Source organism: Cryptotermes secundus, unplaced genomic scaffold (genome assembly GCF_002891405.2).
Source record: "Cryptotermes secundus unplaced genomic scaffold, Csec_1.0 scaffold1647, whole genome shotgun sequence".
Taxonomy (NCBI): domain Eukaryota; kingdom Metazoa; phylum Arthropoda; class Insecta; order Blattodea; family Kalotermitidae; genus Cryptotermes; species Cryptotermes secundus.
In genome coordinates, this window is record NW_019726261.1 from 232,041 (window position 1) to 246,069 (window position 14,029).

General features: G+C 37.2%; 1 protein-coding gene across 1 annotated transcript in view; it reads left to right on the forward strand.

Annotated features, from left to right (window-relative positions):
- Positions 1–14,029, forward strand: part of LOC111864153 (eukaryotic translation initiation factor 4E-binding protein Mextli) — a 79,869-nt gene that overhangs the window by 27,554 nt on the left and 38,286 nt on the right. The window contains exons 7-8 of the mRNA XM_023851206.2: positions 5,782–5,842; positions 13,549–13,688. Of these exons, the coding sequence (XP_023706974.1) occupies positions 5,782–5,842; positions 13,549–13,688 (201 nt within the window). The remainder of the gene's footprint in view (positions 1–5,781; positions 5,843–13,548; positions 13,689–14,029) is intronic.

The window sequence follows — 14,029 nt, forward strand, 5'->3', positions numbered from 1 at the left end:
TTATTAATAAGATAGTAAGCTGCATCATCTGTTGATCGTGCATGTCTAAATCCAAACTGTTCATTAGCAAGAATATTATTTTTCTTGATATGTTGTTGCATTCTATTATAGATTACCTTTTCAAAGATCTTAGAAATTGATGTGAGCAGTGAAATAGGTCTGTAGTTCGATGTGTCATTTTTATCACCTTTTTTATATATGGGCTTTATTTCAGAGAACTTTAATCTTAGTGGAAAATTGCCAGTTGTTAGCATTCTGTTATATAAATAAGTTACAGGAGAAGAAATATAGGGACTGCTGACTTTTAAAATTTTAGTTGATATCCCATCATATCCATATGAATTTTTTGTTTTCAAGGATTTTATAATATCTTCATTTCCTTTGACGATACACAATTTAATGTAATAGGGGGAAAAGGTTGATTACGTGTCCTAGATAGATAAGATATAGGATTTTCTTGGTTGGAAGTGTCATTAGCTGAGCGATTATTTTTAACAACTGATACAAAATATTTATTGAATTCCTCAGCAATAATCTGAGAATCTGAGGATAAATTACTGTTTACCCTTATAGTACTTATATTGGGTACATTAGGTTTTATTTTCGAAGTACTCTTTACAATATTCCACACAGTTGCAATTTTATTATTTGAATGAGTTATAATATTATTGTTATGTTTTTTTTTTTTGCAAGTTTGATAACAGAAGTTAAAATTTTACAGTATGTTATGCTGCATTCAGAAGAAAAGTTATTCTGTGCCCTGGAAAGATAGGTAATTGTGCAGCTGGTAGAAAATGTACAGTAAGTGAGGCATGTGTATGTCATTGGTGAAGTATAAAACAAAATTGTTTTCATGTCTGACAAATAAGAAGTCTTTTTAAGTATCTTTAAGTCAAATTGGCAGTGCAGATGAAACTGCAATTTTTTTTCAACATGCCTTACAATTATATCATAAATTTCATAGGGAAAAACAAGTTTAATGGTAGCCATAGGCTACAAAACGTTACAAGTTACTGTCATGCTCTGTATAACTGCAAATGGCAATAAATTACCACCATACATAATATTAAACAAAAAGACATTTCCAAAAGAAAATGTTTACAAAGATGTGATAGTTCAGGCTCAAAAAATACATGGATGACATTGAAGTTAATGGAAGACTGGTTTGGATATACAGTGGGAATGTCAGCCTTTTGTGTTATCGAAACCATGGAGTATGCTTGTAATGGATGCATTTTATGACCATCTCTTCAATAGAATCAGAACTAGGTTAAGGAAGAAAAGCACCGATCTAGTGATAATTCCTAGTGACAAGACAGATTAATTACAACCACTTGATATGACAATTAAAAAATCATTTAAGTATCTTGTCTGTAAACACTATGATGGCTGGCTGAATAAAGACAAGTGGCAAAATAAAGAGAGCATCAGCATCAGTAACAGTGGAGTGGATATCAAAAGCTTGGAAAGCGGTGCCAGTCAATATTATTTCAAAATCGTTTTTAAAGTGCTGTTTGTCTAATGCAGAAGATGGAATGCAATGTGACATTCTTTGGGACGACAGTGAACAAAGCGGCAAGGGTGCATCATCTTCAGAAAATGAAAGTATGACTGAAGGATCATTGGATGAACTTTCTGATTAAATAAAAAAGATGGAAAGGAAGGTGCATGTAGTGAAAATTTTGAATTTTAATTTAATTCTGATATATTTCCATTTGCAATTTAAATGTGTTCTAAATATTTTATTTTAATTTATGTGTTCTAAATAAACTCACTGAAATAAATAAATATTTCCAGTTTTTCCCTAAACCCGTTATTTAAAAATTGGATGCATCTTAAATTAGAGGGTGTCCTATATTTGAAGTTAAGTGGTATTCAGTGATTCAGTATTGAGAGGGTGGGTTTCCCCATGCACCGCGACTGATAGTCTGTTGTACATCCCCCTTTTAATTTCTACCATCTCCATCCCCTACCGATACTGGTGCTCGCTATCAGCCCCTTTCTGTCAGCGAGGTTGTCCCTCCTCTGGCAGTGGTACCTAATACTTTAGCTCCTTTCTGCCAGCAAGGTTTCTACCCTCTGCTTGGCAGAGGTATCTAATAATTAGTCCCTTTCTGTCAGCGAGGTTGTCCCTCCTCTGGCAGTGGTACCTAATACTTCCCCATCTATCAGAGGCATTGGAAACTATTTGGGTGGGAATCTTTTTGGCCTAATTTAGCTCAGAGGCCTCCTAGAGGCATGAGGTTCTTTCATGTGCCGTAAATCTACGACACAGGACCCACGGCTTAAAGCCCCTCCCGGAGGACTTGTTCCCTGAATTTTTCCGCCTTTAAAAATTCCACGACCTCCGCCGCGTTTGAAGCCGCGTACCTTGAGTCATGAGGTGGGAACGTTACTCCTAGACTACGGAGGCCGTTTAAGTGGTATTAAATATAGTGAAACTTTCAAGTATAGGGAACTAAACATTGAGATATCCAGACTAGGCCAAAAGAAATTTAATTCTAAATGAAGGATAAGTTTAAACTGAGGAACACAGTTGAAGATTCCTCCTGTGTAATATATTGTAACGTGTTTTGTCACTGAAGATGCAGTTCAGATTGTTAATTGGTTTATTTAACAACCTACAAGTCGTAACTACAAATACTTACAACACTTGCGGGTTTAGGCAATTTACAAACCCCACACAATAATCTCTTCACACTATCTTCAATAGTCTTCACATATTCACAGTACAACACAGGAGCTATACAAGTGTCACTGTATTACACACTCCCAATATAATTGTACTACAGTACACAAAGTCTTGAAGGCACACAATAAGTCTTCACTGGCGGACTTCTCAGTTATCGCACACTATCACATAAAATCTTCTAACCACGCGTTCGGGCCTTCTTTCCGCGGCTGCTGCTATATTTCAACTGAACTGCTTAGGCATTCCAGTTCTCTTATAAACCCTCAGTCGGGCAGCGGAAAACCCACGTCGCTTCACTGTTGTGTAAACGCCATGTTTACAGGCGTTGCGGGGGAACGCTGCTGGGAGTTGTTTATTGCTGCATAGTACCCGCGGTGTCCCCTGTTACGTCACTGTAGGAAGTGCTGTTACATCACCGTGGGGGAGGGGGGTGTTTACTGAGTGTTGTTTAATGATGGAAGAAGTGGGGGTATGTGACGTTACTCCTGAGACCACAGAGTTCATGTGACCTCTACTTCCTGTTGCACCATCCATGTCACACTATAACAAATAACAGCAAGATAAGCATAGTCTTTGAAATGTGCTATCAGACCCCAGTCTAGAATGTAAACTTTGGGTATTATGACAGCCAGATGTACTGCTTTAGTTTCAACTTACGTAACTTGCAGATCAAGGTGATGGAAGTTTCTTAAATCCACAGTTCAATTTTTGGCACTAGTTTTACCTGTTAATGTAACTGAAGGTGAACATCACCCAATACATTTTGAAAGTTTATGTCATAAACTCATTCAATAAATCTTCTATTGGGTTAGATCAGGTGAGATGTAAGCATGAATGAGAGAAACAATAAATGCAGGCAGTATTTTAGTCTGATACCTCTAGGTAAATGACCATGTGACAGACCTTGGTATAGATGGGAGTAAAGGAAATATTGTGTTATGGTGTGGAATGGGTTTAACTGCCAGATTTCACAAGAGGGTACCTGATTACATGAACTGTTGCATCTTTTTGGATGTAATATCTTCTCTCTTGATTGGATTTTCATGAGCTTTCAGTGTAGTTAGAGTTCTAGCAGCTTGCTGACGGTCTGGATTGTGAGCATTTGATCCTGGTGCAGACAGGATTATTCTCTTTGACGCCACATCCAGGCTGATGTTCATTCTCTCCCTGATGGAGCATATCTGTAACATGCTGTGCACTTGTTATCCTTGATTTTAATTTCCATCTGCTTTTGTGAACCTCACAATTGAGCTTATGAATGGCAAAAATGCCTGAAGCTTCAAAAGGTCAAGAAGTGCATTCTAATTTGACACCAAGTGAAGTTATAACCCATTGTCTTATGAGTGTCCTGTTATACAAGAGGATAACTTTATGTTTACAAAGGTTGTAAACTTCGCTTCTTACTTTCTACTTTAGTGCAGCAAAGATCAAACATTTAATTCACTTACTCAGCAGTAAGCTTATGCTTTATTTTTTTCTAACAGAATGTAACTAATCGTTCCATCTGTTACCGTATTTTATTACTGTACAAAATATTCTTATCCTACATGTGTACAAATGCAACAGTGGTTCTCTATCAGAATACAATGATTTAACCATGCATAAGCTAATGGATTAAAGTAGTTTGGTCTCCTTGCAGTAGTCTTTAAATTGCCATAAAATTATTTGATTTTGTACAGGTTTTTTTAATATATATATACATACGTACATACAATGGGCTACCTTTTAAGGTTTTTTTGGGGAACAGTGGATTTGAACATTAAAATGAAGAAACCCTTAAGCAAAGGAAATCGAAACCTGAGATTATTTACTTGGGATGATTGAAATTAAACTTTAAATGAGGGATTGTTATAAATCAATGGACTTTAAAAGGGTATTCCACCATATTTGATAAATGAAAAACAAAGCACTTGCTATAGTTAGGTCCCACATCAAACAGAAAATGTGATGTTGCTCTAGTCCACCAACTGTAACTTACAGTAGTTCTTTAAATGATGAAGTATATCATAATATATTCACATTCTATGATCTGGGTTCTTCCTCAGCACCTAGGTAGAAGTATATATATATATATATTCCCTGTTGTTGCTGGGAAGTGCTGTTTATCAAATTGTCACTTCTTTGTAAATTTGCCACTTTGATTTGCATTTAAGGTCTGTGTTAGTGTTTTGCAAATGTGATAACTCTAATTCACCTTTTATTGCCCTTCCCATGTACACCATAAAAGAAATGAAATTCTGAGAAAATTGCAAATTCCACAGGTGACAGATTTTGTAGAGTAGAGAAGGACACAGTGACATGATGACCTTTGTCAGGATTCCAAACAAGATCTAAAAATATTAATCTAATGAAAACAGAAATTTAAGCGGAATATGAAATTATAGAAGAATTCTATTCTGTAATATCCATAGCTGCCCACAATAGATATCTGCTTACTTTTGCAAGTTATGTTGTTGACAGGGGTCTGGCTATCCTGAATGGTATTTCCATAGGGTTTCTTATTTCTTCTCAAGATATGCTGGGGGTTTACCTTAAAATTGGCCACAACTGATTCCTACAGTATCTCTTCTGATTTGCTAGTCACAGTCTACTATATCTCATTTGACACTGTAATTTCAGCACTTGATACAGTGATATGAAGTAACAAATTAATCATCTTATTTTCAAGCCATTTGAACTTTTGCTTACAGAAATTTGAGGTGTGAGTCAATGTAAATGTATGTTTGACATAAAAGAGAGAGAACTATTGATACCGAAATAGATTTATAGATATCTGTCATTGCTGAGAGTTTATTTCTTTGCAGGTGCTCACATTTATCCAGAATTCTACTTGGCATGGTGACAGTCTTAACGTGTATCATATTTCCCGTCTTTTAATTTCAGATCTGTTCCTGAAATTACTGCATGAACTTTTATCACGTGCATCCTGTTTCATACAAACACTAGCAATGTGTGGAATGATATTAATCTCCTGTGTTGCACAGAACTGATTGATAACGTATTGTATATGTACATTAATGTTATCAGCACTTATTAAAGCTGCTATATGATTTGTTAGTATATGCAATGTATTTTATGTTTTTATCCAGTAAATCCAGGAGCAAAGGAACGCTTGGTACAGATAACAGGCCCAAATGAAGAAAAGATTAAGTAAGTAGTGATTTCTGTATAATATAGTATTCCATTCTTAGGAGTAGTTGTCATGCTTACCCTTCTTGTATTGGGGATCAGAATAATTAAACAGACTTTGTACATATGGCGTTCCGTAAATAGTGCCTCCTGTTTTTTGTGTTAATATGTAACGTCTGAGATGGATGTTGGTGGTGTTGTAGTAAAGGTTGAACCTTTCCTCCAGTGTACTGTTAGTTTGGTTGTCATGCGACAGCGACAGTAGAGCAGTCTACCAAAATGGTGTCTGATATAGAAGTGCGTATGAAACAGAGATGTGTTATTGAATTTCTCACTGCCGAACAAATTGTACCCACTGACATCCATCGACACTTGCTAAAGGTGTACGGAGACAATACAGTGGATGTCAGCACAGTGAGGCGGTGGGTAGTGCGTTTCAACAGTGGCGAAAGTGAAGTGCACGACAAGCCATGCCCTGGGCGTCCCTCTGCTCAGCTGCTACTCCTCACAATGAACAGCGCCTCATCCGTACAGATCAGCAGATAATGACCAGGGACTGTCAATTCTGAACGCTACAAGACAACACTGACTAAGCTGAAAGCCCGCATTTTCCAAGTCAGGCCAATGAAGCAGACAACCTTTCGCTTGCAACACGATAACGCTATACCCGATACCAGTTTGGCAACCACAGCGAACATTACAAAGTTTGGCTGGACTGTCCTACAACATCCACCTTATCGCCCCGGTTTAGCACCTTTAGACTTCCATCTCTTTGGTCCTATGAAAGATGGACTACATGGGCAACATTTTCCAGACAACGATGCTGTCATTGCAGCTGTAAGAAAGTGGCTAGCTTCTGCTGGCGCTGACTTTTATGGGCACAGCATACAGGCTCTTGTTAATCGCTGGCAAAAGTGCATAAAGAATGGTGGTGATTATGTGGAAAAATAACTGTAAGTAGCTGAAATCCTGCTCTATTTAACTGCATTATTATGCTTTCTGTATCTGTTGTAGTTTTCTTTAAAAAAAATTGGAGGCATTATATATGGAACGCTCCTCGTACATAATGTCACTTCACAGAACCAATTACTTTCATCATAACTATTGTTACACATTGATATTTTTAGAAGTGTTGGTCATCCTACAACAGATCCTTTGGCTTTGCTCTGTCTTGCCATAAGTACTACCTTGTGTCTGAGTTACACACACACACACACAACTTCACAGATCCATTGCCCGTATTGGGCCGGATATTGAGCTTGTCAGATTATTGCGATATGCAACCAAGTCCAAATAGACACAACCTAGATACAATAGGAATATAATACAATTAGGTATTTGCCATATATTCATCAATAGAATAGAAAGCTTTCAAGATNGCCAGCAAGGTTTCTACCCTCTGCTTGGCAGAGGTATCTAATAATTAGTCCCTTTCTGTCAGCGAGGTTGTCCCTCCTCTGGCAGTGGTACCTAATACTTCCCCATCTATCAGAGGCATTGGAAACTATTTGGGTGGGAATCTTTTTGGCCTAATTTAGCTCAGAGGCCTCCTAGAGGCATGAGGTTCTTTCATGTGCCGTAAATCTACGACACAGGACCCACGGCTTAAAGCCCCTCCCGGAGGACTTGTTCCCTGAATTTTTCCGCCTTTAAAAATTCCACGACCTCCGCCGCGTTTGAAGCCGCGTACCTTGAGTCATGAGGTGGGAAAGTTACTCCTAGACTACGGAGGCCGTTTAAGTGGTATTAAATATAGTGAAACTTTCAAGTATAGGGAACTAAACATTGAGATATCCAGACTAGGCCAAAAGAAATTTAATTCTAAATGAAGGATAAGTTTAAACTGAGGAACACAGTTGAAGATTCCTCCTGTGTAATATATTGTAACGTGTTTTGTCACTGAAGATGCAGTTCAGATTGTTAATTGGTTTATTTAACAACCTACAAGTCGTAACTACAAATACTTACAACACTTGCGGGTTTAGGCAATTTACAAACCCCACACAATAATCTCTTCACACTATCTTCAATAGTCTTCACATATTCACAGTACAACACAGGAGCTATACAAGTGTCACTGTATTACACACTCCCAATATAATTGTACTACAGTACACAAAGTCTTGAAGGCACACAATAAGTCTTCACTGGCGGACTTCTCAGTTATCGCACACTATCACATAAAATCTTCTAACCACGCGTTCGGGCCTTCTTTCCGCGGCTGCTGCTATATTTCAACTGAACTGCTTAGGCATTCCAGTTCTCTTATAAACCCTCAGTCGGGCAGCGGAAAACCCACGTCGCTTCACTGTTGTGTAAACGCCATGTTTACAGGCGTTGCGGGGGAACGCTGCTGGGAGTTGTTTATTGCTGCATAGTACCCGCGGTGTCCCCTGTTACGTCACTGTAGGAAGTGCTGTTACATCACCGTGGGGGAGGGGGGTGTTTACTGAGTGTTGTTTAATGATGGAAGAAGTGGGGGTATGTGACGTTACTCCTGAGACCACAGAGTTCATGTGACCTCTACTTCCTGTTGCACCATCCATGTCACACTATAACAAATAACAGCAAGATAAGCATAGTCTTTGAAATGTGCTATCAGACCCCAGTCTAGAATGTAAACTTTGGGTATTATGACAGCCAGATGTACTGCTTTAGTTTCAACTTACGTAACTTGCAGATCAAGGTGATGGAAGTTTCTTAAATCCACAGTTCAATTTTTGGCACTAGTTTTACCTGTTAATGTAACTGAAGGTGAACATCACCCAATACATTTTGAAAGTTTATGTCATAAACTCATTCAATAAATCTTCTATTGGGTTAGATCAGGTGAGATGTAAGCATGAATGAGAGAAACAATAAATGCAGGCAGTATTTTAGTCTGATACCTCTAGGTAAATGACCATGTGACAGACCTTGGTATAGATGGGAGTAAAGGAAATATTGTGTTATGGTGTGGAATGGGTTTAACTGCCAGATTTCACAAGAGGGTACCTGATTACATGAACTGTTGCATCTTTTTGGATGTAATATCTTCTCTCTTGATTGGATTTTCATGAGCTTTCAGTGTAGTTAGAGTTCTAGCAGCTTGCTGACGGTCTGGATTGTGAGCATTTGATCCTGGTGCAGACAGGATTATTCTCTTTGACGCCACATCCAGGCTGATGTTCATTCTCTCCCTGATGGAGCATATCTGTAACATGCTGTGCACTTGTTATCCTTGATTTTAATTTCCATCTGCTTTTGTGAACCTCACAATTGAGCTTATGAATGGCAAAAATGCCTGAAGCTTCAAAAGGTCAAGAAGTGCATTCTAATTTGACACCAAGTGAAGTTATAACCCATTGTCTTATGAGTGTCCTGTTATACAAGAGGATAACTTTATGTTTACAAAGGTTGTAAACTTCGCTTCTTACTTTCTACTTTAGTGCAGCAAAGATCAAACATTTAATTCACTTACTCAGCAGTAAGCTTATGCTTTATTTTTTTCTAACAGAATGTAACTAATCGTTCCATCTGTTACTGTATTTTATTACTGTACAAAATATTCTTATCCTACATGTGTACAAATGCAACAGTGGTTCTCTATCAGAATACAATGATTTAACCATGCATAAGCTAATGGATTAAAGTAGTTTGGTCTCCTTGCAGTAGTCTTTAAATTGCCATAAAATTATTTGATTTTGTACAGGTTTTTTTAATATATATATACATACGTACATACAATGGGCTACCTTTTAAGGTTTTTTTGGGGAACAGTGGATTTGAACATTAAAATGAAGAAACCCTTAAGCAAAGGAAATCGAAACCTGAGATTATTTACTTGGGATGATTGAAATTAAACTTTAAATGAGGGATTGTTATAAATCAATGGACTTTAAAAGGGTATTCCACCATATTTGATAAATGAAAAACAAAGCACTTGCTATAGTTAGGTCCCACATCAAACAGAAAATGTGATGTTGCTCTAGTCCACCAACTGTAACTTACAGTAGTTCTTTAAATGATGAAGTATATCATAATATATTCACATTCTATGATCTGGGTTCTTCCTCAGCACCTAGGTAGAAGTATATATATATATATATATTCCCTGTTGTTGCTGGGAAGTGCTGTTTATCAAATTGTCACTTCTTTGTAAATTTGCCACTTTGATTTGCATTTAAGGTCTGTGTTAGTGTTTTGCAAATGTGATAACTCTAATTCACCTTTTATTGCCCTTCCCATGTACACCATAAAAGAAATGAAATTCTGAGAAAATTGCAAATTCCACAGGTGACAGATTTTGTAGAGTAGAGAAGGACACAGTGACATGATGACCTTTGTCAAGATTCCAAACAAGATCTAAAAATATTAATCTAATGAAAACAGAAATTTAAGCGGAATATGAAATTATAGAAGAATTCTATTCTGTAATATCCATAGCTGCCCACAATAGATATCTGCTTACTTTTGCAAGTTATGTTGTTGACAGGGGTCTGGCTATCCTGAATGGTATTTCCATAGGGTTTCTTATTTCTTCTCAAGATATGCTGGGGGTTTACCTTAAAATTGGCCACAACTGATTCCTACAGTATCTCTTCTGATTTGCTAGTCACAGTCTACTATATCTCATTTGACACTGTAATTTCAGCACTTGATACAGTGATATGAAGTAACAAATTAATCATCTTATTTTCAAGCCATTTGAACTTTTGCTTACAGAAATTTGAGGTGTGAGTCAATGTAAATGTATGTTTGACATAAAAGAGAGAGAACTATTGATACCGAAATAGATTTATAGATATCTGTCATTGCTGAGAGTTTATTTCTTTGCAGGTGCTCACATTTATCCAGAATTCTACTTGGCATGGTGACAGTCTTAACGTGTATCATATTTCCCGTCTTTTAATTTCAGATCTGTTCCTGAAATTACTGCATGAACTTTTATCACGTGCATCCTGTTTCATACAAACACTAGCAATGTGTGGAATGATATTAATCTCCTGTGTTGCACAGAACTGATTGATAACGTATTGTATATGTACATTAATGTTATCAGCACTTATTAAAGCTGCTATATGATTTGTTAGTATATGCAATGTATTTTATGTTTTTATCCAGTAAATCCAGGAGCAAAGGAACGCTTGGTACAGATAACAGGCCCAAATGAAGAAAAGATTAAGTAAGTAGTGATTTCTGTATAATATAGTATTCCATTCTTAGGAGTAGTTGTCATGCTTACCCTTCTTGTATTGGGGATCAGAATAATTAAACAGACTTTGTACATATGGCGTTCCGTAAATAGTGCCTCCTGTTTTTTGTGTTAATATGTAACGTCTGAGATGGATGTTGGTGGTGTTGTAGTAAAGGTTGAACCTTTCCTCCAGTGTACTGTTAGTTTGGTTGTCATGCGACAGCGACAGTAGAGCAGTCTACCAAAATGGTGTCTGATATAGAAGTGCGTATGAAACAGAGATGTGTTATTGAATTTCTCACTGCCGAACAAATTGTACCCACTGACATCCATCGACACTTGCTAAAGGTGTACGGAGACAATACAGTGGATGTCAGCACAGTGAGGCGGTGGGTAGTGCGTTTCAACAGTGGCGAAAGTGAAGTGCACGACAAGCCATGCCCTGGGCGTCCCTCTGCTCAGCTGCTACTCCTCACAATGAACAGCGCCTCATCCGTACAGATCAGCAGATAATGACCAGGGACTGTCAATTCTGAACGCTACAAGACAACACTGACTAAGCTGAAAGCCCGCATTTTCCAAGTCAGGCCAATGAAGCAGACAACCTTTCGCTTGCAACACGATAACGCTATACCCGATACCAGTTTGGCAACCACAGCGAACATTACAAAGTTTGGCTGGACTGTCCTACAACATCCACCTTATCGCCCCGGTTTAGCACCTTTAGACTTCCATCTCTTTGGTCCTATGAAAGATGGACTACATGGGCAACATTTTCCAGACAATGATGCTGTCATTGCAGCTGTAAGAAAGTGGCTAGCTTGTGCTGGCGCTGACTTTTATGGGCACAGCATACAGGCTCTTGTTAATCGCTGGCAAAAGTGCATAAAGAATGGTGGTGATTATGTGGAAAAATAACTGTAAGTAGCTGAAATCCTGCTCTATTTAACTGCATTATTATGCTTTCTGTATCTGTTGTAGTTTTCTTTAAAAAAAATTGGAGGCATTATATATGGAACGCTCCTCGTACATAATGTCACTTCACAGAACCAATTACTTTCATCATAACTATTGTTACACATTGATATTTTTAGAAGTGTTGGTCATCCTACAACAGATCCTTTGGCTTTGCTCTGTCTTGCCATAAGTACTACCTTGTGTCTGAGTTACACACACACACACACACACACAACTTCACAGATCCATTGCCCGTATTGGGCCGGATATTGAGCTTGTCAGATTATTGCGATATGCAACCAAGTCCAAATAGACACAACCTAGATACAATAGGAATATAATACAATTAGGTATTTGCCATATATTCATCAATAGAATAGAAAGCTTTCAAGATGAGAAAGTCTTTCAGTTTTCATTTAAATAAATTAACATTATCCTTTAAAATATATAATTTATGTGGGAAATTATTAAAAAATTTTATGGATGTATAATACACTCCCTTTTGTATAATGCATAGTCTAGATGACGTGACGTGTAGTCTATTTTGTACTCTAGTGTTAATTTTATGTACACTATTATTTGTAAGATAATTATTTTCGTTTTCAATTACAAACATGACCATGGCATATATAAACAAACAGGGAACTGTAAGTATCCCTAATTCTCTGAAAACCTCTCTACAAGAACTTCTAGGCCTCATCATTAACATTGCTCTAATTGCTCTTTTCTGAGCCACAGAAACTCTTTTCATTGATGATGAAGAAGGGCCCCAGAAAATAACACCATATTTAAGTTGAGCTTGACAGTAAGCACAATAAGCCATTTTCAACACTTGCCTACTTACTATAGGCTGTAGTTTTCTAAGCACAAAGGTTGCAACACTCAACTTATTTATCACTTCATCAGAGTATTTTTCCCAGCCCAAATGATTGTCCAGGCACACACCTAAAAACTTAACATTTACAGAAAATTTAAGTATTTGGTCATTATATTTTATATGTAATGGATAGTCCATGACCTTCGGGGTCATAAATTTCATTACATGGGTTTTTTTTTAAATTTAGTATTAATTGGTTAGCTTGGAACCATCTATATAAATGTCTCATAACTGAATTTATTTTGTTAATAAGGCTGCTGCCATAGTCTGTTTTGTCTATCTTCCCTCACTTGGTCTCTGAACCTTGCCTTTTAGTTCCCCAGTGTTCGTGTTTTTTAATATATTCAACTTTAGTTGCTCTGAAAGGAATCAATTTGTCCCTGCATAACGCCTTCCTGTACCATTGTCCTTTGTTTCACCAGTGTTTCTTGTAATGTTTGACGCATTATCTAGTGTTATGGTTTCACAATTTATCCCTTTTTGTTCTTCATTTCTTAAAACTGTGTAACAGTTTTGTCACTGTTGCTTGCAATTTTCCTACATCTTTCTTAGTCCAGGTTCAGCTTTCTACTCCAAATATATGGAAGTTTTAGTTCCAGACTCAAGTTTAATTCAGTTAGCTATGTTAGAGAGAGGACACTTTTATAAAAATACTTTTACTACGGTCTTGTTTAAACTTAGGGTGTCATTGTATGTCCATGATATTTCATGTTACAGCCATGCTAAGCAGCTGATTGAGGACACAATACGACGAAATGCATCACCAATACGATTAGAGCAACCCGACAAGGAACGTATGGGTGGCTCTAGTAGTAGTCTCAACAGCAGTGCGTCAGATGAGAGTAATCGGTTTCCTGGTGAGTTTGGGTTCATTGGGATCTATTTTGATAGCAGATTACTGTATTATAATTTAAAAGACAAAGGATAAGTCATGGAGATGTTTACTACAGTTTAACAAAATACATAAATCATTCAACCTGAAGATGTCTTCACAGGAGACTGTTGTCAAATAACAAGAGATCATACCCTTTAGAACATATTAAACATTTTAAGCATTGTAAATTATGAATGAATGACCATTTATTGTGTTGTGATACTGCACAGAGAGACTCACCCTCACACTTAATTCTGGTTATTAGTTAGTGGGTCCCATGTATGAGGGTCGTACTGAAAGTCATGAGCAACAATTTTTTGTAAA